General features: G+C 35.0%; 1 protein-coding gene across 4 annotated transcripts in view; it reads right to left on the bottom strand.

The window, feature by feature from the left end:
* Positions 1–26,662, bottom strand: part of CTNNA3 (catenin alpha 3) — a 1,458,437-nt gene that overhangs the window by 157,048 nt on the left and 1,274,727 nt on the right. For all 4 annotated transcript variants that reach the window (XM_081075326.1, XM_081075327.1, XM_081075328.1 and 1 more), the window contains exon 14: positions 6,439–6,531. In XM_081075326.1, coding sequence (XP_080931452.1) covers positions 6,439–6,531 — 93 coding nt within the window. The remainder of the gene's footprint in view (positions 1–6,438; positions 6,532–26,662) is intronic.

Below are 26,662 nucleotides of genomic sequence, written 5' to 3' on the forward strand. Positions count from 1 at the left end.
AAAGTTCCCCCATCACCAACATGAAGTTAGAATGCACATGGCTCTTATATTTTTTTTATCATGAAGAATCATCGCCAGTATTTTAAGATTTGATATGCTCCAATTCATTTGCTGCTGTTGACATTTTGAGGTTGTGTTCAGTAACCTAGGCAACTGTTCCTATTTCTGTCCTAATGTACTTCTATATATATATAGCTTATATATATTCAACGGCCTCAAAGATATTCTTTAAGGCAGAGTAGGTTTACAAACTATTTGCTCTTAAGTGAATATAATATTAAAGATATAACAAATCTTAGTTATCATACAAATAAAGACTACATGTTCCTTTAGTTTTCAATGATTGGTAAATATGATGAATAATGCATTATTTAAAAGGTGATATAACATCATCATGCTGAAATATTATATAACTACAGTTGAAATAATAAATGTCTAAATGCTTTGTTTTTCAATGTTGTAATTCAGTAAACTGAATTTCAGCAATTAGAGACCACAGACAGCTTCAAGTACCTACAAATAAAAATCTGGCCTTACTTAGTACTAAGATGAGTTTCCTTTTTCATTCCTCATCTGCAAGTTACTATGAGCAAACTTTAAATTATGTGAGATGGAACAAAATCTTCCATTTAGTTTTTAGGGCTTATTAGCTTTTAAACTATATAGGCAGAGGGAAGAATTATTGGAACATATGTCACTCATGGAGAGGGTTATAGAAAAAAAAGTTTTTTTAAGTGACTTGCAAGACTGTCTCCAACAAACATGTGTCCTATAAATAACAGAATGATTTTTCTTTTCTTTTATGAACGTGTATCATAAAATTGGGATATTAAGCACTGTATAACTTGATGAAGGTAACTGAGGACTCTGAGACAGATGGGAACCAATGGGTCCCCAAGCTACTGAAGTTCCAAAACGAAGAAAATCTCCCAGTGTAGGGCTAGGCTCTTAATAATAAAGAAAATAAAAACTTGAAAATCACGGTTCAAATTTTATGTTTTATCCCACTCTCAAGACTTGCTTTCTGTGATCACTATTTCAGTTCTACATTATTTATGTAACTATATGTATACATAAAAGTGCCAGTATCATTAAGAATCACATTAAAGCCATTGTCCCTTTAACCTCTTAAAGCAGTTCCTGATAACTCACCTTAGGAAAAAACAAATTCAAAAGGCTTTTGCTAACAGAATGTCCAGCATGTCAAAAATGTTTAGCACCATGAAACCAGACAACCAAAGTAATCTCATATCAGAAGACTAAGAGATTTGTATTTATAAAGTGCCTCGAGCTACCCAAAAAGGAAGTCAAAGCACAACGCTAGCACACACAAGTCTATACTTATGATGAAATTCATTTTTATAAAAATCAGAATGTGTTGAGTATATCCTGTGTACCAGAAACTAAACTAAAATTTTCACATATCAAGTTTAATCTTCAAACACTGTAAAATAGTAACCATCATTATTATCACAATTTTACAGATGGGAAAACTGAAAGTTAAAAATATAAACTAACTTCCCCAGGGTCATTTGGACAGTAATCGGTGGAACCTACATTTGAACCAATGTCTATGCGATTGCTAAGTCCCTACTCTTAAGTTCTGCATTACACAGCAATGCTGGAAAAGATGAGTCGCTTTCTCACCTATTTCATTCACAAAACTCTCTTTCAATGCATTTTATTAAAAGTCTTTCTAAAGCCATAATAGTTGTCCCACAGTTAGGCTTATGGTATATGTGTTGAGTGCCACCCTACTGACACTTGAGCAATTTCCTGAGTCTCTACTGTTACTGCTGCCCCTATTGCAGACAATGAAACACGAAAATTTTTCTGGAAATTAGAATGCTTCCTGTAATGAACTATCACAGAGGTCAATGTGATAAGAGACTGACTAAACAGTAACTGCCTGTGTCTTCTGGATTTTCCTTGGAGACCTTGTATTATTATCTTATAACGTCCTCTGCTACGCTCTTCTTGACTGCTACTCCACTTGATCCACCAAGGAAACTGTCAGGGTATGGGCACTCCTACTGAGTTTTCAAATGACAATCAACAAAACAATTTTGTTATTGATGGAAGACTGTAGTATTAGGATATTTAGAAATGTGTCAGGCTTAAACAGATCAGATGCTAAGGTTTATGGTCTTCAGTTTTATGAGTAATTTTCCTAACAGGAATTATAATATTAACTCCACAATACTGCCTGTGGCAAAAGAGTAGGGGAATGAAATCTTAAGGGATCGTGAGATTCTGCCCAAGTTTACAAGTGTGCTGTACTAGAAAAAGTCTGGCTGATGCCAGAAGTCCTGGGACTTGGTCTCATTCTGCATGACTTACATAAACGACTGAATTTTTTTTTTTTTTGAGTCTAATTCCCTAATGAGTCAAATAAAAAATGAAAAATAAAAATAAAAAAAACAAACTCCAGGACTTTGGTCAAATAAGACACCAATTTAGAAATATTTTGTAAACTATAAAGTGTTAAATGATAACTGGCTTTTCCCTATTTAAATAGAAAATATGGTTTAGCACATGTTTAGTATAATCTTTTAGGAAGTTTTTAGTACTTATCCAAAAAAAAATTATCAGTAAGTTTAGGAATTTGATTACTTAAATAGGCATTTATTTTCATGTCTCTTTCAAATTCAAGTTTTCAGATAAATGATATCTACCTTATAGTTGCTAAGAGCATAAAAATAATAAACAAGTAAGAATGTTCTCTGAGCCCCTAGCAAATTCCCACTCCTGTATTGTATCACTGTGGAATGCCTGGTCACTGGATATAACTGCAGTATTGGTCCAGTGAGTACCCATGTTTGATGATTAAGACAATCAGTAATTTCTACTGCTGTTCCTCTGCCACTTCATAAGGCATGCACTATCGGTCGTTTCGTATTTCACTCTCATTGACCGTGGACTCTAAATCATTATTTGTTGGTTATAGAACTTTACGATGCCCAGTGGCATTTTCCACTGATGACAGCAGTAACGGATGATGTTGAGCCAAAGCTACTGGGAGTGAAATGCAGAAAGTAAAATGATAATAAATAACTGTCACTCTATTACTAAATAGTTCCTGAAATTGGTTCTAGTACATGTTCGATATAGCAGAGTCTGCATAATATAAAAACCAAAGAGCCTTAGCAGTAGCAGCAAACAAAAAGGAACCCAAAAGTTTGTCTTATGCAATGACCAGGAATTCCTCATTGATCATGGCATGCATGTTCAAAGAATTTGCAACAGATTCCACTTCAGAACCTTTTGGTATCTTTTCAAATTGATTGTACCTGGGAAATGTGTCAAAAGGTACACTCGGTCCAATGAATACAGATTTCAAGAATGCTGGATAGAATACAGACATAAAGTCTCAAATAGCTATGAGACTAAACATATGACTATGTTTTAAGCACGAAGATGTAATTATAAGAAATATCAAACTATTGGGGATATAAGATGCCTGGGCGAGATCACAAAACCTGTCTCAATGTTATCTTAGTTCTGATAAGGTGATTTGGATGGGGCATATGTTTGAGCTGTCCTATGTGACCAGCCATCTCATAAACTTTAGGTATGAGAGTAGAATCTATTGTGATAAAATCAGAAGATAGACATTCAATAAGAGGATGTTACTGGAGTTAAATTGTCTATGCCCTACAATAATTAATTTTAAATTTAAATTTGTATCCTTCCTCTCTTTCTTAGACCACTGTATCATTATTTATTATGCTCTCTTTTATTCCATAAATTATATACCAGGTTTGTTGTGATAATGGTTACCTGTTTGCTTTTTAGAAAAGGATTTCTTGTACTAACTCTATGTCCTAAGTGAAATGACATATGGTAATCACCAATGTTCTAAGTCTGCAGACATAATCCACTTACTAGGTAAGTTATACTAACATGAGCCTCAGTAATCTTATTGGTAAAACTGGGATAATAATATCTATAAAACAGAGTTAATGTGAGAATTAAATAAATAATAATATATATTAAGTGACTACCTTTTGTTGTTTGTTTTTTTTTTTTTTTTTTTTTCCCAAAAATCAGAGTCTCACAATGGAAGATAGTTTATTTTGGGAACAGATCTTAGGGAACAGAAGTGGGAACCTGAGGAGAATAAATCAAGAAAGAAAGGAGGCCCATCCAAGATATCTTATCAAGCTGGTCAATGCTGTAGGCACTAGGGCTTTATCCACCAGGAAATTCTGAGAACCTGTGGAAAATGCACTTCAAAAGGGTCCATCCAAAGAATGGCAGAGTATTTGTGAAGGGTTGCTCTGTGGCATTTCAGTGCCTCCCACAAAGCTGTGTATGTATTAAAATATCTGAGCAGCTTCCTGAGGGATTTCACATAGCAATTGCAGGAAAGCCTCAAGGCAAGAGGTGAATTTAACTCAAGCTATTTGGAATGAATGCAGAGGAGATTTATGAAAGCAGACAGGGGCCAGGTTGAAAATAATGCTGAACCCAGTAAATCTGATGGCCAGGGATCTATCTTGTCACTAGACAGTGGTGAGGCTGTCACCCAACGGCATTTCAAATAAACTGGATCGTCAAGGAATTAGTCACAGTAGAACACAAATGTAGGATTCAGAGCAATTTCAGGGGGATTTCCACAAGGTTAGAAGCAGTGGCTTCTACGAAAGATTCTTAAGATCCAGGACCACGGAGATCACCAACATCATGCCCTACAATGGTCAGCTGGCTAAGTAGATGGCTTGTAATCCCATCCAAGAACAAAAATACAAATAAAAACAGTAGTAATAAGAAACTTATCTTCTTAGCATACAATTTTAAAATTTATAAAACACTCTCAAATGCATTTTCTACTTTGAAGTAAGCAGTGGTGCTGTGAGCATGTATGATATTATTCTTCTCGTTCTTCAGAAGAAGAAATTTAAACTTTCTAAGTTTGAAGGGTTGTAAGCAAGGCTCCATTGTACACATGTAACAAACTAGAAGAGAACCAAGTCATGTTTATCCCAATCCCATCGTCCTAAAAGTTGCCTTTTCTTTAAAAAAAAATTTCCTCCTATCAATTACTTTGTAAGACCTAAACCTACTTTTTGGGGCTCAGCAGCGGCCTAAACGAATCACTCACTCACTCACTTCACTCAAAGCATGAGCAAAGTTTACCATTAGCAAAATTTATTTCCAATTCCATTGCCATTTGCAAGATTTGATTTCTTACCAAGGAGGCCAAATAGATTTGAAAGAAATTGTCTCTAGATGATGTGTTCCTCTAGACAGTTCCCAACAGGAACTAGCTTCTAGAGGACTAACCAAAATAATCAGCAAGAATCGAAACTCAAGAAAAGCAACATTTCTAATATGACAAAAGTGTTGTGACTGACATATGCCAGTTCTGAAGATTTGAAAACATGTCATGTTCTTAAATTTATCTTTCTCCATCTGTCTCCAAATTTTATATCACTGAATTTAACTAATTAAATAATAATAATGATAATTATACTATTACTACTACTACACTAATAATTGATTATTGAGAACTTACTATGAGCTAGGCACTGTTCTATTAGGTGTTCTATTAGTTAGCTTAGTTAGTTACCACAATAATCCTTATATAGAAAGTAATATTAGTATTCTCACCATACAAATAAGAAAACTGAGGTAGAGTAAGATTCCCAAGTAGCACAGAAAGGAAGTGGCTGGTTCAGGTGTGTTCCCATGCAGTCTTAGCCACTGTACTGCTCCGAGCAGATTTGATGGTCAGGTACCTGTTTTGTCCCTAGACGGTGGGGATGCTGTCAGCCCGGGACATTTCAAATGAACTGGATCATCAGAGAACTGTGATTTCAAAACTAAGCTCTGTAGTCTGGTCTGCAGTTACAAGCTCTCAGTCTCTAGGAAAATAATTTTTCACAGATTCCTACACACTGGTAAAGTGAATAAAGTACCTCAGAGTAACAGAAATTGATTAACATCTTTGGGGAGAGAGAAAGAGAGAGAGAGAGAGAGAGAGAGAGAGAGAGAGAGAGAGAGAGAGAGAGAGAGAGAGAGAATATTTGTGAGTGTGTTGAGGTTAGGGACAAAAAAGAGCATTGTAAAAAGAAAGAACAATAGAGGCGTATTGCCTCGGGAAAAAAATCCCCCTAGAACTTGAGAGTCATTTACAACTTATAGGTTACTCTTCTCTCCTCTAAATGTGTAGGCATTTCACATTGACATTCCCCTGACTACTATAAAAATCAAAAGCCGTATGAGGTGATTCACTACCTGACCAGAAATGGTCTCCCTGTGAGCTCTCCAGGTAGAATAAATAATTCCCCTCATGCTGCTACCCCTTATTTGGAGGCTCTTCTCCCTGTGCTTTGCAAAACCAGCACCAGATCCAGGAGTCCCGCCTATGAGAGGCTGCCTGGATTGACCAAGAAAGGACACAGTACACAACTCTCCCCCTGGGTGGTGACATACCCGGTCAGTTTTTCCTTCAGTCTGAACGCTGGTGTGACTGCGGACCTCATGATCCTCTTCCAGGTCAGAAACATCCTCCAGCTCCTCTGGGGTCTATAAAAAAAAAAAAAAAAAAAATCATTGCTGGCAGGTATGCAAAATGGAATACAGTCTGTCACTACCTCAAAAAGGAAGCGCAAAGAGCAATATGACTCAGCACTTCCACTCCTAATATACCAAAAGAAATGAAAACACATGTTCCCACAAAAACCTGTAAACAAAAGTTCATAGCAGCACCAGTCATAATATCCAAAAAGTGCAAAAAACTCAAACATATTATCTGCTGATGAACGGATAAATAAAATGCAGTAAATTCATACAATGGGACATCTGGACATTAAAAGGAATGAAGTACTGATACATGCTGTAACATGGGTGAACCTTGAAAATATCATGCTAAGTGAAAGAAATTAATCACAAAAGACTATCTATATATTGTGTGATTCCATTTACATGAAATCCCTAGAACAGACAAATCTATAGAGACAGAAATTTGATTAGTGTTTCCTAAAGAAAGGAGTGGAGGAGGGGGAGTGACTGCTAATGAGTATGTGGTTTCTCTTTGGTATGATAACAATATTCTGGATTAGATGGTGGTGATGGTCATACAATCTTGTAAATACACTGTAAAACAATGAATTTTATACTTTAAAACATTGACATTTATGGTATACAAATTATATCCTGATAAATTTTGAAAGAAAAAGGAAGTAAAAATTATCAGAAGGAAGTTTTTCCCCTCAGTGAGCAGCAATATGGCTAACCAGTATACGGTTACCACAAACCAATGTTTTTATTGGTGAACAGAATAATTAACATTAAAGTCATATAATATCAAAATGTTATCACACTTAGTAAAAAATTAAATTTTCTTGGAACTTAATAATTTAACATGAACTTCAGTGTCTATTCTAAATAGTTAAACTACTTCCATTCCTTCTCTTCAGTTTCAGCTTAAATATGCCTTGGTGTCTAACTCAGTAATCCCCTGGACTGGGTTGAGTTCCTGCCAAGGATTTCCACGGTTCCCTCTATTTTCACTATCATAATGTTAGTCACACTTTATTGTATCATTGTGTGTTGATCTGCCTCTTCTGTGAGGTAAGGACTAGGTCTGTCCTGCTTACTACAATATCATCACAACTTAGCCCGTACCACTTTTGAATGAACGAAGCAAAATTATCAGTGATAGCCAAAAAGATAGTTGGCTATGAGCAAAACAAGTCAACAGCCAAACAAATGCCTGTTCTAACTGCACTTTTACTGTGGTTCCATCTTCTGTATTTCAAAGTAAAATTGATTTGTTTTATGTTGTTCTTCTTAGTTTAAGGTTTTTATTCTCTTTGTTTCACTGGGCAATAATTTAATTTAATTTATTCTCTTTATTCTCTTTAATTTATCAGTCTTTATTGCAAAAGCAAGTAGAAGTACTTAAGAAGATTAATGTGATACTTGTTTCAGTTTACACAGTCTCAACTTGAAACTATTATCCCTTTGCTGTAAAGCCCTAGTGAGAAATCCAGGATACAAACATTTAGGTTTGAAAAACAAATAAAGCAAAGTGGAAGATCTCGTATGTACATCTGGCTGTTAAAGACTAAGAAAAAGGCAGGGCCTGCCTCAGATCAGCTCTGGTTTCCCTTAAACCTTGCATTGCACACAGGCCCTTTGTTTATTTTCTTGTCTGCAAAAAGCTTTCTTTCCCCAGAAATGGGAACACAATGATTAGTTCACAGTATGGAGGAACACTACCAATTTCACAATCACTAATGGCCTCAGATTCTTTCTCCATGGATCTTTAACCAGCACTTTCTATGTTCTTTAACACTTTCACTAAGCATCACCCATCTTTTTGCATTTATTTCAACTTGCTCCAGACATTACCTGCCCCCCACTTCTTTACCAAGGCCTCCAATATATTGAGTAATTATCTATATGTCAATCTCTATATGCAATTCTTCTTTGCTGCAACTATATGCAGCTAAGATCACAGGACAATTTACTTTCTCTTCTTAGGTATTAATGAGTTCACTACTATGAAACGTCTACACAATCACATATTTCATTATTAGCCATTCTTGTGTTTTCTTCTTACAGTATTGAGAAAGATTTTTGCAATTTCCCTCTTTGATACATTACCAGCCCCTGAATACATTCAGTAGCATCTGAATACATTCAGTCAATCAAATTCCCCTTTCTTGGGTCCTGTTTTAGAACTGAAGGCTATCTGGTGCCCCTACTCTGATCTGTTTTTTATAAATGCCTCTTGCTTATTAATTGGGTTATGCTCTGTCATGTAGTAGCATGTAACTTCATCACTGATTTCAATATGTTATTTATCCCAAAAAATAAAGTCATTTAACAGAAACTAAGACCAAGTGCTACTGTCAGAAGTCACAAGTACCATTTTTGATGGTGATACTGCAGGGAGAGATAAGCCTACCATTCACGCCCACATACTTCTGTGCTTTTCTTTGTCTTTAACATAAGACTAATAGTTTTCTTGCTAAGCCACCACAACTGACCTCTTATTTTCATGAACAAAATCAACGGGGTATGGTGTTCAAAAGACTTACTGGCAGCGTTTTCTTTCTGTAAGGCAAGTGGTTCGATGGCATTGAAAAATGAAAAGTTAAATACAAATATTATAGTTTGAATTTCAACTTTCTTAGTTTCAAAGTGGAAACTAAGAAAGAAGTATTCTAATCACTTTTGGGATGATACATTAACTCCTTCAGGACTGAAGACAAACAATAATATTAAGTCGGTGCAAGAGTAATTGTGGTTTAAAAGGTTAAAAATAAATTGCAAAATTACTTTTGCACCAACCTAATAGAAAGCAAATAATAATAATAATAATAATAATAATAATAATAATAATGGAAGAAGGATGGCTACCCTATACTGTACATTCTTAATAACAGCTAGTTTTTACTCATCTGGTAAATCTAGAATGTATATGGGGTGGAGGTAGTGTGTGTGAGTTGTGTGTGTTTCCAAACAATTTTCATTCTGTGGGAAGAGAGCCCAACTATCCTTCAGGCAATGTCATGTGGTAGAAAGACCCTATACTGTTGAGTAATGCAGACTTGAATTTCAATTCCGGCCCTCTAATCAGTCATAGTGTGAATCTGGAAATCTATATACCCTTAAATTTGGTTTCCTAAGAATCAAATTTTAGATAATACTACCTTATCCTGAAGTTTGTTTTGAGGCTCAGTTGTACTAAAATGCTTTAAGTAAGAATTTAACCCAGAGACATAGGTGGGACGCAGCAAGTTTGTTTCTTTCTGTTTATTTCTTTTTCTCCTCTTCCTTTTCTATCCTGTTTCTGATCCCAGCAGACTTTTTTGGGGTTTTTTTGTTTGCTTGTTTTTTGTTTCTGTTTTTTTGTATTTTTTGATAAATCTGTGGAAGTTTGGATAAATTCATTTTAATCCAAACGTATTATTCAAGATTGATATGGCACTTACTAGCTGCCTCTAGTTATAGTCACCAGATTTGGAATATATATGGTCATTGTGTTAAAGACAGTTTAATATGATTCTGCATGCACTGTTTTCTCTTAAATCCGAAGTGAAGATCTCTTTTGATCTGATTTTAATCACGTATTAGAGTAAAATTATCTCTTAAACTGGCCTCAGAAAAAAATGACTCTAACAGATTTTTATGAATGATGAAAATATCTCCTTCTTTAAGCTAGGCTATTTCTAAAGACCAAGAAGATAGATGTCCTATTTATTTATTTATTTATTTATTTATTTATTTATTTATTTATTTATTTATTTTTATGAAAGAGTGTTAGCATACCCAGTCATTACTCATTTATTTCACATATCAGAATTCAGTAAAACTATTTTGTATTTTCCTATTTTTAACTCTTGCTTATTGTGAAGCCTTCCTTAGACAGCCCAAAGTGATTTGAAATAAGCTTAGTTTTCTTATCTGTAAAATGGCAAAAATATTACCCAATTCTTAGGATTATTGTGAGGATAAAATATGATGAGCTGGAACATTACTCAGTGACTAGAAAATACTGATGTTTCAATATTGTTCATGATTATTAATATTATAAATCTCAGGGGTTTTTAATGAAAAAGAGGCTAGAAACAAGTATAGAACTTGAAAATATTCAGACTGAGATTTTTATATAGAAACTGGGGCTGCAATAAGCAGTAGTGGTACATTAAACTTCAGGGTCACAGTGAATTGGTAGTATTAATATATAAATATTTACTGAGGTAGAGATAACTGCATTTATATTGTTCCGACCCTCTCCAGGGAGCCTCAATGCTTTCTGTAGACCTAATTTCATTAGTCTTTTCAGCATCCCTAGTGAAACAGGTAGGTAGCAATATTATAACTAAAATTTTACTTGCATAAACTTTATAAATATTTAATATTGAAATGTGAAAAAGAAAATTTCTGGTCACCACACAGAAAAAAAGAGAAAAAAGGAAAGAATCAGAGGGAGGGAAGGGGAGAAAGGGGAGGGAGGAGAAGGAGAGAGAGAAAAAGCGGAGGGGAGAAGGAAGAAAGGAAGAAGGAAGAAAGGAAAGAAGGAAGGAAAGAAGGAAGAAAAGAAGGAAGGAAGGAAGGAAGGAAGGAAGGAAGGAAGGAAAGAAGGAAAGAAGGGAGGAAGGAAGAAGGAAAGAAAACAGAAGAAAAAAGGTAATTTAAGAAAGAGAAGTCATGCTTGGCATTTTCTTTTCAGAATTAAAGTTGAATTCTAAATCATTTACTTGATTTAATTATAAATCATACTTGTCTATCTGTCACTGGCTTACCAAAATCAAATAACCACCATAGCAATACCCGTAGATGTGTAACATTCAGAGCTCTTAGGAAGGGTGCTATGGATATTCTTCCGAAGCAGGAAGCTGACGTAACATATTCAGTGAGATCATGCTGGCTGAGTGGATAACACAGGATGATTTTTAAATGCCAAAATAGAGAGAACAGAATTAAAATACTTTTAAGAATAGAATTAGATACATTAATAACATAATTAAAAAGTATAAAAAATTAAGAAATGGCCCTTGTTGAATATGTGCACATGCATGAATGGACACAGACACACACACACACACACACACACACACACACACACACACTACTCCCTGCTGTCATCTCTGGCTAAGAAATTGACACTCTATTATTCTGAATGTTCGAGAAACCAGTAACATTCCTGTTACACTTGCCTCTTTTCTACTCCTCAAACATGTCCTACTCATCAACTCATTCCACTTCAAGCTCTTTGACTCTTTATATTTGATGCTCTCTTGCAGGGCGTGTTCTTTCTACAGCTTTCACATGGCTGGATCCTTCTCACCATGGGGGCACAGGTGGCCTATCCTCAGCCCCAGCCAGTCTTCTCTGGCCAGTCTATCTAAAGTTAACCCCTTCCTTCACTTTATTTTATTACATCACCCTGTTTGTTTTACCTCAGGTTGCTTATCATGATCATAACGTGAAATGATATGTTTCTTCTTATTCCATTTTTTTGTTGTTGTTTTGAAAGGGGATATACTGTGGTCTTGTCCTATAAGAACATAAGCCCTGGGAATGGAGGTATCACCTGTTTTGTTTATCACTCTGAACACCTGAAATGGCATATAGTATCGTATTATCCCAAAAATAAGATGTCACTGGAAAATAAACCCTAGCATGATTTTTCAGGATGCTCGTAATGTAAGACCTATCCCAAAAATAAGATCATCAGCCAGATGGACGCATTTAGTAGTCCGTTGCAACACACGACGGATGCATTGAATTATAAAATAATAATATTAATATATAATTATAAATAAATAATATTACTGACTTTAATATTTAAAATAAATGATAATACAAATTATAATTAAGTATTTGTAAATACCCAAGTGGGCGCCTTTGGACGCGAGGTAAATGCCTATGTAAAAAGATGAATTTGAGACTTATTGCCGAATGAGCAATCAGAGTACAGACACAATGCACAAATAACGTGCACACTTGATAACAAATAGACGAGGTTGCGTCTAACATGAATCTTCATAATTCAATACATCATGTGTTGTAACTGACGTACTTAATGCACTCATGTGAAATAAAGAAACGTTTTCTGAATTGTGGTGCCTGCAATTTTTCGTTGCTTTTGTGTGGACCATCATTCTTAACTGTCATCATTTTTGTTGCCACTCCTGTCTCGTAAGTCTTCAATTAGCACTTGATTTAGTGGCAGATTTAAAGGGAATAATATTTTGACTTGCAGACAAGATGAGTGCAAAAAGAGCTAATCTGTTGAGTACAAGAAAGGAATCATGGAGTACTCCCTGGGCAAGAATCTTATGGCTTTCTGCAAAGCGAAGAAGTTGGATTTCCTAATGGTCCAATGTCCAGCAGAGCACGATAACCTCAGTCAACAGGTCGACAAGAGAGATGCTAAGACGCTCAAGTGTGGATCAGGTCAGCAACCATTATTTCCTGCATTGGAAGACATCATCTGTGAATGGATTGCTGACAGGAGAGGAAAGCCTTTGGTTGTGCACAGGGCTGATATTCAAGCATTTGCCCTTGCAATGGCAGCACAGTTAGAAATATCCCCAGAAGAATTCAAAGCATCACAACACTGGCTGGATGGCTTCCTTCAGCCATATGAACTGTCTCTAAGATTGACAACACTGTTCAAGCGCGAACATACTGAAGTTATTAAACGTGCACTTGCATTCAAGTCCTTTGTTGATGGCATCGATTTTTCTCAATACCAACTCTCCAACACGATTGCTATGGATGAAACTGCAGTGGTTATGGGCCAAGGATCTCAAAGGGCAATTGATTAGAGGGGTGCCTCGTCAATCTACATTCCCTCCACTGGTTACAAAAGTTGACGTGTTACCTGTATTTTGGCAATTTGTCTGGATGGAAAGAAAAGCCCCACCTCTAATCATCACTAATGGCAAGAAAGATAAGGTTGAACGTGTTTCAGGCATTTATGTTCTTGAAACTGAAAAAGTCTGTTTCACACAAGCAGTTATAAAGAAGTTGGTTGATTTAATGTTTCCATTTGTTTTGCAAGGTGGCCAAAGAGGTCTGCTAGTCTGGGATTCAGCCAGCACTCCCTGCACTAAAGACGTGAAGGACTTCCTTGCAGAGAGAAGAATAGATCAAATAATGATTCCCAAATGAATGACTGCCTATCTCCAGACTCTTGATATTGCAATAAACAGCCATTCAAGGATCATTTGCACATGGAAATCATTGAAAATAGAATGGAGAGAAATCAGCGTGGAAACTTTGTGAAGCCTAACCTGCAAGAGGTCATGACTTGGGTGAAGAATTCATAGGATAAAACCACTGACAGCTGTGTTGCCAATGCACTACGAGCAGGCTGCATGGACATGAAGTGCTCATTTAAGGAGAGCTCTGTTGCTAGACGTGAGAGATTGGGGTCAATGGTTCTACAGAAAATGGAGTCACAAGAAATTCAAGCTGGAATTCGAGGTTTGGGGAATTATGATGATTTTCCAGAAGAAGATGACATGACTGTATTTGAATAAATGTAGATTTTTATAAATGAACAAATGTAGATTGTTGTACATGAAACAAATAACACATCCCCTGAAAATAAGCCCTAATGAGCAAAAATTAACATAAAACCCAATCTTATTTTCGGGGAAATACTGATGTGCTCAATAAAATTTCCTAACTGAATTAAGAAATACATGATTTTATGACTAATAAGCTTTGGTATCAATGTCACAAGGACATGGGAACATATTCAAGCTATGAAGTCATGTTTAATCCTTTGCCTTCTGCCTTCAGTAAGTTTTGATTTAATCAAACCTTTCCTAAGGGAAAGTTTGAAGCAAAGATTCCTGGATTTTTTTAAGCCTATGGAAATTAGAGACAATAGATTTTGTGCAGAGAGATTTTTCACAAGCTTAAAATTAAGACTTGGAAGATGAGGAGGACATCTATGTATCCCACTAGCAGTGCAGTGAGGATACAAAGAGAATTCAGAGAAAATGCCATCTACCAAACCTAGACCAGTTTCAAGTCTCACTAGGGTCCTGTAACACAAATGTGTCATGGAAACAGCAAGTGGCAAACCTTAAGGAACTACATGGGCTAGGACAAGGGGAATCTCATTGGCAACCAGTGTGGGAAAATGACAAGTGATGGGTATTTCTCTTAGATGCCTGGGTATTGTCTAAAACTCTAGAAAATCTTCTCAGCCTTGGCGCTATTGGTATCTTGTTCTGAATAATTTTGGTTGTTAAGAGGCTACTTTGTATACTGTAAGCTTTTTTAGCACCATTCCTAGCCTTTACCCACCACATGCAGTAGGACCACCCCAAGATGTAACAATCAAAAATATCTCTAGACATTTTCAAATTCACCTGGTAGGGAGGATGAGGGACACCCTGTTTGAGAAATACTGCTCTATGACTTTGACACAGCTGTCGCAACACAGGTGGTAGAGGTAAGAGGGACAGGGGGCAATAACTATTTTTAAATTTCCCATGAGCAAAGTTAAAGCGTAGTGACTTAGAAAACATAAAAATATTTTTTTCTTGTACATGAGAGTTTATGGACTGAAATTCATACCCCATAAAAAAAACCATTATGTTTACAAAACAGAAGAGGGCACTGTTTATTCATTTTAATCTTAACCGAACAACTGGAAGACAATATCAAAAGATTAATGAAAATAATATTACGAACTTGGTTTCAATACTAATACAATCATTTAATAAGCTCTTTTCTCTGGTATTTCTTTCATTCTCTGGTATTTCTTTTTACGTTTTACTCATAACGAAGACATTATTAACTAGAGATATGCAGTGATAGTCTACGTTTGTTTGATCAGAAATGAAGATGTTAGAAAAATCAAGTTAAGTCACTTCAATTAATATAAGTGAGTGTCTTCTTTACGTATATAGACATAGGCTACTATGCTAGATTCTGGGCATCTTAAGACAAATAAAACATATTCCCTGCCCACAGGAGAGATAAAAGGTAAGGATATTAGATGGAAATGAAATATATTCCCTAGAGTTAAAAGGTTGGAGAGTGACATTGAATGGTAAAAAATGGAGGAATTTCCTTGGAAATGACATGCAAAAAAGAAGAATAAATGTAAAGTGCCCCAAGTTAACCTGGGAAGGTGGTATTCCTTATATTATCAGAAAGCTGTTAGGTTTGTGTTATAGAGTAGGTTAATGAACTTGAAGTTAGGATACCTGGCTTTTCATTCTAAATTTGCCACCAATTAGTTTTATGTTGCTTGGCAAATCTCATAATTTTCCAATTCTTCAATTTACTCATCTTCAAAATGGTGACGAGAAGTAAAACTTGATTATTTCTGCAAGTCCTTCGAGTTTTAAGATTTCATGTGTTTATGCTTCAACAGAAAGCATAATATTAATTTGGATGAAATGTTCCTAGTATTAACAGATCTCAATACTAGGGGGCATCTGGTAAATATGTTGAGTTCAGTTGATTAAAACATAACTTATTTCAATTCATCCTGTCAATTAGAAATAAGATGAATCTCCTGAATACATGTATCTTCTCGTTCTCACCAGGAGTGAGAAGGAGTTTAGTATTGTTCACAGTTTTATAACCTGAGGGCCTAACACAGTGCTTGGCAAATAGTAGGTGCACAATAAATGTTTTGTTTTGTTTTATTTTTAATGAATGAATACAAAGTAGAAAATAAAAAGATAAGAAAATTAATAAGGATGCAAATAAAGACATATATCCCCATTTGTCACAATAGATCACTGGTGGATTTTCTTCTTATAGTATTTCAAAAAACAATTCAAAGTATTTCTAGGTACCACCATTATCATTCTGTTTCAAAAGCCATTTCTTCTCTTCCAGCATGTTAAAAATATAACACTGCATGAATTATTCCATATGATGAAACTAAATAGACTGGCTGAGTCTTATGCCCCTTGAAGGCTACAATTGAAATATATAGTTTGACAAAGCTGTTACAGAATATTAAAAAAAAAATACTCTAAAATAAGAGGAAACAATACATCTGTAATACACTAGAGAGTATGATTAAACATGGAGTCAAACAGGACAACTTGGGCAGATAAATCCTGAGCATGTAGAATATTGTTGTCAGAGGAAATACAACACTGAACCCTAGTTGTTTGTATATTTTTTGTGAAATAAATCTATATTAATTCACTACTTAGAAACCTATCAAGGCCAACAACTACCAAACAGCTGATCATTTGATGTCTTATGATTGAGTCTGGATTATGATGATCATGATAGGGGGTGATCATTACAATCACTTAACTTTATATAAAGCCTTTCTAAGAACTCAAGCAATGATATAATCACACAAGGTAAATCATATTTTAGCCTCAGTCCCTCTCCCAGGAAGTCTGTGGGCAGTCATTCCTCTGCTCCTAAGACACCAATGAAGCTAATACCGTTAGAAAAGCACACACAAAATCAGCAAGAGAGTCATAAACGAAAGTGGTATCATTGATCTCATTGTACTTATTCAACCACCAAATGAGGTGGTGACCTAGCTCTGATTCCCAGGATTGCGTGTCTAATACATGAAATCTGTCATAAAACGTATTCCAGCTTGAAGTTTAAATAAGATATGAAAGATTAATGAAGCCATGAAGAATAGCATTTGGATGAAAGCATATTTTTGGAATGTTGAAATATTATAAATATCCACACCTAAATCAGGATCTTGGCATTCTTCTTTTGGAGAACAGAAAAATGAGGCAATCATTTTTAATTGAGGTCTTAATATAATTCATGAACAACTTTGCTTGGTTATTCCACATTTCTTTTCTCACTCAATGTTGACAATAAACCTGAGGAGGCAAATGTCATCCATTTAAATGTATATCTGTGGAAATCAAGCCTTAGAGTTAATGGAAGCTGTCCAACATCACACAGCTAGTAAGGGTCTACTGCTAGTAGAGTAGGAGTAGGGTCCGGTGCCCATCTCGAACCATGGAGCTTGGGAGTCACAAATGCAGGCTAAAAGTGGGAATCGAGTAGTTAAAACCTACAAGTCTAGCAAGTGATCTTTAAACAGCATGAATATACTGCTCACAGAGAAAGGGAGGCCAGATACATAGGGGCTTTGATCAGCACACCACCAACTTGGTCTTTAGTTTCATGCTTTCCTGCCAGATATAATTTCTGGACGTCAGCACTTTGTGTCTTGAGCAAATAGATGATTCAGTCCTTTCTCACTGTTCCACTACCACCTACTTTGAACTATATATTGCCTTTAAAAACCCAACTAAAAGAAATCCTGCTTGTTTCTCAGGCTGGCATCCTGGCTTTACGTTATACCAGAATTGAGATGAATTTAATTTTGGCCCATAGCATGACCAAAAATTACCAAGAGATCTGAAAAAAAAAATGCTTCTGAGTCATTCCTTTTTATTTTTATTTTTTTTTAAGTTCTATTTTAATTAGGCTGTTGTAATCAGCAAAACTATAAAATGTGTTTTGGACAAACCTGTAATTTTATATCCTATTTCCAAATTTTAGAAAACCTACACTGAGTAACTTGCCAAAACTTCTTTCAGTAAGGCACAACTGTGGTGAAACATAATGTAAAGATTGAGTATCTGTGTTCTAGGTCAAATGCTACCTTTAATAGTTTGTCCTCAAACAAATACTTGTTAAGAACTCAGCTTCTTCAGAACTAAATGACACTAAAGGATTTATAAAATCCCCTTCAATTTTCCCTTCACTCTACAAGACTATTGCAGTTTTGGTTACAATGTATGAGGAAAGATGATGAACATTTGTTTTAAAAGACTGAAAGCAACAAAGGAACAAAACAAACCAATAAACAAAAACTCATAGACACAGACAATAGTTTAGTGGTTACCAGAGGGTAAGCGGGGAGGGGGGATAGTAGAAGAGGGTAAAAGGGATCAAATATATGGTGATGGAAGGAGAACCAACTCTGGATGGAAGGAGAACCAACTCTGGGTGGTGAACAAACAATACAATATATAGATGATGTATTATAGAATTACGCACTTGAAACATGGAATTTTAATAACCACTGTCACTCCAATAAATTTAGTTTTTCAAAAAGACTGCATTGTCAGAACACTTTTGAAATGCTTAACACAATTTTAGATCAGAAGTTCCATTTGGATTGTTAACCTCTCAGGAGGTTAGAAATAACTGTTTAAACTTGTTTTGTCTAGAACCATTAGGATGAGGTGAGGGTCCTTAGCAGGCAGTAATTGATGATGCTTACTGAGAAGTGGGCACTACATTTCCTGTCATTGCTCTATAGGTGGGAGGTGTGTTGCTGTTGGAAACAATGCAATAATAATAAGAGTAGTAGTCGGGGTGGGGTAATGATGGTGGTGGCAGCAGTAATAATGTAGCAGCAGCAGCAGTGGCAACAGGTGACTAATAACACATCATGACCTTCAACTCCTGGATATGGAACCTGCGACCATGAGTATCACACAAATTCTGTTGTATTTGAGTGAGGAAAACCTCACTTTTCCCATTAAACTCTATGCCAAACAAGCTCTATATATGTGAATTTGTGTTCTTATTCTTAGACTAGACAGTTGAAGAGAGGTTATCTAATTTTTAAAAATATGAACGTTTCTTTTTTCAAAAGAGCTATTCCACTGATATTAAAACAAGAGTTTCAGACAATATCTAATGGCAAAGAAAATGTACCTAAAACACTTTTAACTGAATATACATATATGTATATATATATATGTACTAATTACATAAAACATATTGCATAATTATGAGAAAGTGAGTTTTGGAGTAATATCTGTTTTTTCTTCTTTATAATTTATTTGTTTCTAAATTTTTACAAAATACATTTATTATTTTTGTCATCGTTGGGGGGAAAGCAAGAAATGAGTGTTACAAGAAAATCTGCTTAAGGTTGAATGTGCCATTTCAAGGACATGTCAGCAATAAAAAAAGAGCAAGATTGCAAAACTTACTGCAGGGAGCAAAGCTGGCCTCGTCACTTTGCAATAGGTCTATCAACGTGGCGTGATATTTGAAGCCGATGTAGACACAGATAAAAGCTTTCAATAGGTGAGGGGAAAATTGCTGCCCATGTCTTCATTATCAGAACAAACACTAAAGAAGACTGTGATAGCAGATGCGAGAAATATCCTTTACCCGGGCCCCATGCTATTTCCCCATATTGCATGATCTTCTTTTTAACTTTGGATCCATAAAAGCAGTTGCTTCATTATTTTATGTATCACATTTTCAGTGTCCTGGAAACTGGTTTTACAAAAGTGCTCTATAACAAAGATTGTGAGGGAAAGGAAAGTTGTGTTTTGATTTCTCAATGGGGATATATATATTTTTTAACCTAGAGAAAATCTTTTACTTGCAGAAATTGTTAGGCGGCCAGGTATAACATCAATGATCCTAACTGAATTCATCTATCTAAATTTGCAAAGTAATCCTGGGCACAGTAATAAAGCAACAACTCCCTGCTGTGTTACAGCCATAGATGTTATATAAGGCTAAACAGGATGTCCAAACTTGGCACTCCTATTTCACTGAACTAAAAGAAAAAAAGAAAAGAAAAAAATATGAAAGAAGTTCCACATGACTGAGGAGATGCTGCTCAGTAAGACAGTAATTCAGATCTATATTAGACTTTTGTACATACTAGTCAGGGTTACTGGACTGAAGTTTGCTTTATGAGACATAAGAATTCCCAACACTAGCATAATAAAGGAGCTTAAGTGGTCAGTTCATATACAACATAGAACACTAGAATGCAACGAAATAAATACGTGGACAACTCCTAAGCAATAATTATGCTATCTATATGAGGGGAATTTTAAGTCCCCAAACTAAAAGACCTATTTATAGAAGTGAATACATCATTGTTGAATACGTAATCAGATGTAAGTGGTTGGGAAACTAGCTCGTGGCAAACGAATTGTGTTATTTCTACACAGTTCTGTCTGATCAATGGAATTAGGACAAGTGGTTAGAAGCAACCCTAGTGGGAAAATTCAATTTAAAAAATGTGCATGTGTTCCTTAACATGTTAAACATCTACATACCATAAAATCCAGTCACTCTACTCCTAGCTGTTTACCCTGGAGAATGAGAACTTATTCACCAAAAGATTCACACAAATAATCACAGCAGGTGAATTTGTAATAGCCAAGTAGTAAGAATAACCCAGATGTTTAACAGGGGCATGCATAAATGTATGTCCATTCAACAGAACATTATTCAATTATAAAAAAGGAACAGATTATGGATACAAATAACAACATGGATGGATCCCAAAATAATTATGTTGATTGAAAGAAGCCTAATAAGAATACATACTGTATGATTCTATTTACACAACATTCTAGAAATTGCAAATCAATACTCAGTAACAGAAAACAGATTGGTGCTCATTTGGGGTCTCAGAAAAGGGTTATTAGATAATAAAGAGACATGAGTAGTTTTTTATTTTGATTATATGTTTCTTACCTTGATTATAGTGATAGCTTCAGGGTTATATAATATGTCCATAAAACATATCAACTAATATGCTTTAATATACACAATTTATTAAATGTTAATTATACATCAATGCTATAAAAGTTTTGCATTTACTTATTCAAATTCCTCTTTAAACATATATTAGATCAAGTAACAATTGTTTGTTTAGCCCAAGACTATAATTGTAAGTGGGACCATGCAATCTGAAGTTCTGTTGAACAAGTTTATGAAAGAATTCGCATTACAAGTTCATTTTTAATCAATTAATATCTAATCTTTTTTGCTATTAAATAAAATGGATCTCATTTCTTAATAAAGAACCACATATTTAATAAAAAATGTTAAATTATTCTTGTAACATTAATGTTAAATGTTAAATTGTTATAAAAAATGAACTTCAGTTCACAGATAACTTGTCCGGAAGTTATCTCATCAGAGGTTCTTAGAGATCAAGAAACTTTAATCTTTAGTAAAAGTAATACCAACCACAGGTATTTCTATATGGACATCAATGTGAAATGACCACTGCTAAAAATAGCAATATATTATAGAAACAATGTGACTTCTCTATCACTTAACTGTGTTTATAAAATATCAAACTAAGATTTATACTTTTTTTTTTAAAAGATTTCATTGGGGAATGGGAACAGTGTGTTCTTCCAGGCCTTTATTCCAAGTCAAGTTGTTGTTCTTTCATTCTTAGTTGTGGAGGGCGCAGCTCAGCTCCAGGTCCACTTGCCGTTGCTAGTTTCAGGGGACACAGCCCACCATCCCTTGCAGGAGTCGAACCAGCAACCTTGCGGTTGAGAGGACACGCTCCAGCCAACTGAGCCATCCGGTAGCTCAGCGGCAGCCCAGCTCAAGGTGCTGTGTTCACTCCAGGAATTGAACTGGCAACGTTGTGGTTGAGAGCCCACTGGCCCCTGTGGGAATCGAACTGGCAGCCTTCTGAGTTAGGAGCATGGAGCTCTAACCGCCTGAGCCACCAGGCCGGCCCAAGCTTTATACTTTTTTAAACTTCATTCAAGGCAATGGCTTTCAAAAACAATTTAGTAGTAAAACCCATTTTTAAAAGGAATTATATAATGCTAGTATTGACAACAATACAAAAAGGTAATAATGTCACTAATCTAAAGCATAAAGCTGTGAAGCAGGTGTGTGTGTGTGTGTGTGTGTGTGTGTGTGTGTGTGTGTGTACATGGTATGTAGTCTGAATAGTTAGGCTTCTCCACTGCCCACCTTTTATTGCAGTCTGGGAAATAATCCCACTCATGCTGACTGCCCACAGATTAGGTACCACAATGCTTTCATCTGAGAGAGTTTAATTCTTCATGTTTAACCGGAAATTTGCTATTTCAGTAAGGTATTGTCAAAGTTCTGTTGAAATGTATGGAATTAAAGATAATTACATATATTTACACCTCCTCCTGTAAATGACTAATGTGACTATATGTTCAGTACATTTTAAAATATAACAGTAAAATAATAAAATAGCAATTACAAATATTCATTGCAATAAATACAGGAGGCACCTACCGTATTCCATCAGATTTGCTAATGCGTTGCTTCATCCTTTTTCAGTAACCCACTGCCCCCCATTACTACTCCCTTCTGGATTTATCTAGAATTAGCCTTAGCTGTCACCAGCCCCAAGCAGTGTACGTATAGATAAAACAAGTCATTTTCAAAAACCAACTCAGACTATCTTTAAATGAACAATATGAATGTCATCTATGCATAACACTGAAGTTAACTTCTAAATAAATTAACAACTACACTTACTATATATAAAACCAATAATTCATTTTATTGTTAGAGGAAAATAAATCCTAAGCACTCTTCAGCTGAATTTATCTTTTTTTTTTTTCACTTTTCAACTCTCACCTTTTATTCTTATCTTTCCGCCTATCCAAAGCAATTCAGTATGCCAATTTTGTTTTTGCTAACATCGTTCTGCTAACATCACCCCCGTTTCCCTGAAGATCTCATACTCTATCCAGAAACCAGAACTAATTTTTGATTTCTGGAAAGAAGTCATTGTTTTCAAATAAGTTTTACAATGAGAGAAACAATCTACTTTAGAACAGGATCCCCGTTATCAATGTGGCAAGATGAAAAAGTACACCATTTTCTATCTGAGAGAATTTGCCAGGTTTGATTTAATTAACCTCTATGACTGGTGTGTGTGTGTAGTGACACTATTCTTTCTAAATATGAAGGGCTCAAACATTACTTTTTATTAAAATTCAAAAAGAAATTTTAAATAGATATGGATTACATTCAGAAGATATTTATGAATTACTATGTATGAATTACTGTTTAGTTGTTATGAGATTGTCATAAATTATATGAGGACATCATCTTTATGATGCTAATGAAATATAGTCAAAGTACTGTATTGAGTTTTAGTCAAAATTTCATGAATATTGAAAAATATTATTCACATTCTCCTATGAACATACATCTTTATCTGCACAATGGAAAACTTTGTTTCACATAAAATGCCCTGTTTCTAGACTAGTTTGGCTAGACTTTACAAGCTGCCCTTTATTATTTTCTCACTAATATTTATAAACTGATTTAGCTTAGTGATAGAGTACAGTGATAAAGTGAACACTCCTCAAGATTTTCCAGTATCTTATAGACAAAACATGTATTTTTTTTTTTAATTTATCATGCTGCTTAGCTAATTTTTTATCCTACTAAGGGTTTAGACTATCTAAATAGAGCTTTCACTTTAGACCTCAACTCTGGAATTATTGTGTAATGAGAACAGAAGAAGCATCTGTTCAGGTTCTCCTCTGCCCATTTTTTAATTGGATTGTTTGTCATTTTGTTGTTGAGTTGTATGAGTTCTTTATATATTTTGGAAATTAGCCCCTTTATTGGAGATGTTGTTTGCAAATATCTTCTCCAATCCTCTTGGTTGCCTCTTTGTTTTGTTGTTGGTTTCTTTTCCTGTGCAGAAGTTTTTTAGTTGGATATAGTCTCATTCATTTATTTTTGCTTTTCCTTCCCTTGGCTTTGAGGTCATATTCATAAAATCCTCTCTGAACCCCAGTACTGTAAGTGTAGTACCTATGTTTTCTTCTATGAAGTTTATAGTTTCAGGTCTTATGTTTAGGTCTTTGATCCATTTTGAGTTAATTTTGGTATTCAGTGATAGCAGTCTAGTTTCATTCTTTTACACGTGGCTTTCCAGCTTTCCCAGCACCACTTACTGAAGACAGTTCTCCCAAAAGACAAACAGATGACCAACAGATATATGAAAAAATGCTCAACTTCACTAGCTATTAGGGAAATGCAAATCAAAACTACAATGAGATACCACTTCACACCTGTTAGAAAGGCTGTTATCAACAAGACAAGTGATACCTAACAAATATTGGAGAGGTTGTGGGGGAAAACTGAGCCCTCATACATTGCTGGTGGGAATGTAAATTGGTATAGCCACTGTCAAAAACAGTATGGAGGTTTCTCAAAAATTAAGAATAGAACTAACATATGACCCAGGAATCTCTCTTCTGGGTATCTATCCAAAAAATCTGAAAATATTTATCTGTAACAATATGTTCATTGCAGCATTATTCACAGTGGCCAAGACGTGAAAACAACCAAAGTGATTTTTGATAGATGGTTAAATAAAGAAGGTGGGGTGCATATACACAATGGAATGTTACTGAGCCATAAGAAAAGATGAAATCCTGCCATTTGTGACAACATGGCTGGATTTTGTGATTATTATGCTAAGTCAAATAAGTCAGACAGAAAATGTTGAGAACCATATGACTTTACTCATATGTGGAAAGCAACAAATGAACAAGATAAAGAAACAAAAACTCATAACCACAGATGATAGTTTAGTGGCTACCAGATGGTAAGGGGGTAGAGATGGTAGTAAAAGAGGAAAAAGGGGGTCAAAGATATGGTGATGGAAGGAAAACTGACTCTGGGTGATGAACACACAGTGCAATACATAGATGATGTATTATAGAATTGTACACATTAAGTCTATAAAATTTCACTAGCCAATGCCACCCCAGTAAATTTAATAAAATTAAAAAGAAAAGAAAAGAAAAGAACTTTGTGTTATATAGTGAACTGAGTAAAAGTAATTTCAGCATTTTTGGACAAGAAGTCAGAATAACTAGGTTCTCATTCTTACTTTTCAACCATTCACTTTTTCATTTAAGAAGTTTTCATTAAAATGCCAAATACTGTGATAGTTGTGAATCATAGAATGATCAATAAAGAACTGATATTCAAAAAAAGAAGTTTCCCCATCTAATGGGATACTAACATTTATTGTTTCTGTGACTTTGAAATAGTTTTTGGTACTGTGTTTCATGTACTGTAAGTTAAAGCACACTGTCCCTGCTTCCTTGATGTTCTGCATTTTACCTCTTCCTCATCTAATGTTATTATGGTCAACTAAAGTGATGGCTGTAGATGTAACTATGTCTATATATAAACTAAGGCACACTTCATTTTTATGTAAAACTAGTTTTATAAATTCTCTTTCTCTGTTCAGGATACATAGCAGGTTCTCACTGAAACTTTTTCTTCCTTCTCTCTTTCCTAAGATGGCAGTATAGGAGATAAATTAATGCCATGCTCACTAGGATAAAAAGAAAATTTAAATTCCATTCCTAATACAACACAGATTAGTTGTGTGGCACTGAGGAAGTATATTAAACTCCTTTGATTTTGATACGCCTACTTTATAGGGTTGTTATAAGGAGTATATGAGAGAATAATATGAAGTACTTAATCTAGCGCCAAGAACACAGTAAATACCCAAATAAATATGAGCTCTCATGTCATTCTAAAATATGTCAAAAATATATATATATTAGCTATGTCTAATTAATGTTGTTGTTGAAACTAAGTAAAGCATAGTAGACCAGGAGTAAGAAAATTTGTCCTGGTTCAATCACTTACTGACTACATGATATGTTATTTTTAACTTCTAGAGTCTAGGTGCCTCATTCTGTGAAAAGGGATTCATTATATCTAAAAGGGCTGTAAAGTTTACATGAGTAAGGTGTATAATAATTATTAAAGTATGCTATGAATATCAATTGCAGGACAGCTGTGAATATAATTAAGGGAATAAATTGAATCAACTTTGTCTTTCACTCTCATTTTATTTTGTTGAATAATTAAAAACACTCAGAAGAACAAATTTTTTAAAAAAGCAAAGTTGGGCTCAGACAGAGGAAGTTTTAAATAATTTTAAAAATATGGAAAGCTTCTCCTTTGTAAAAGACACATTGAAGGTTAAGAAAGAGAGTCGGAAGAGAGAGCAAGAAAGCAGTAGAGATCTGAAATGAGGTGAGAACTGGGTCAGGGAGGAGGGATTGCAAATATCTAGTTGTCACATACTGCAAATGGAAGTATATAACAGAATCTATGAAAATAGCTCAGAAGAGGAGAGTGACTTTCATACAGTGTGTGCTTCTCTCCATGGAATACATTTCCATATAAAATTTAACTCATATATTTTATATGAGTTAAATATAGTTATATATATAAAATGACATGGGGACACGATTCACCTGAGGCTAGAAAACCAGAAGCCCTGTCCACGGAGGCCCTGTCTTTCATGTTGAATGTCTTTGGAACATTCAACATGCTTGCTCAAGTAGTTGAGGTCAACAGTAAAATTATATCAGGTTTCTTA

Source organism: Rhinolophus hipposideros (genome assembly GCF_964194185.1).
Source record: "Rhinolophus hipposideros genome assembly, chromosome: 15".
Classification (NCBI taxonomy): domain Eukaryota; kingdom Metazoa; phylum Chordata; class Mammalia; order Chiroptera; family Rhinolophidae; genus Rhinolophus; species Rhinolophus hipposideros.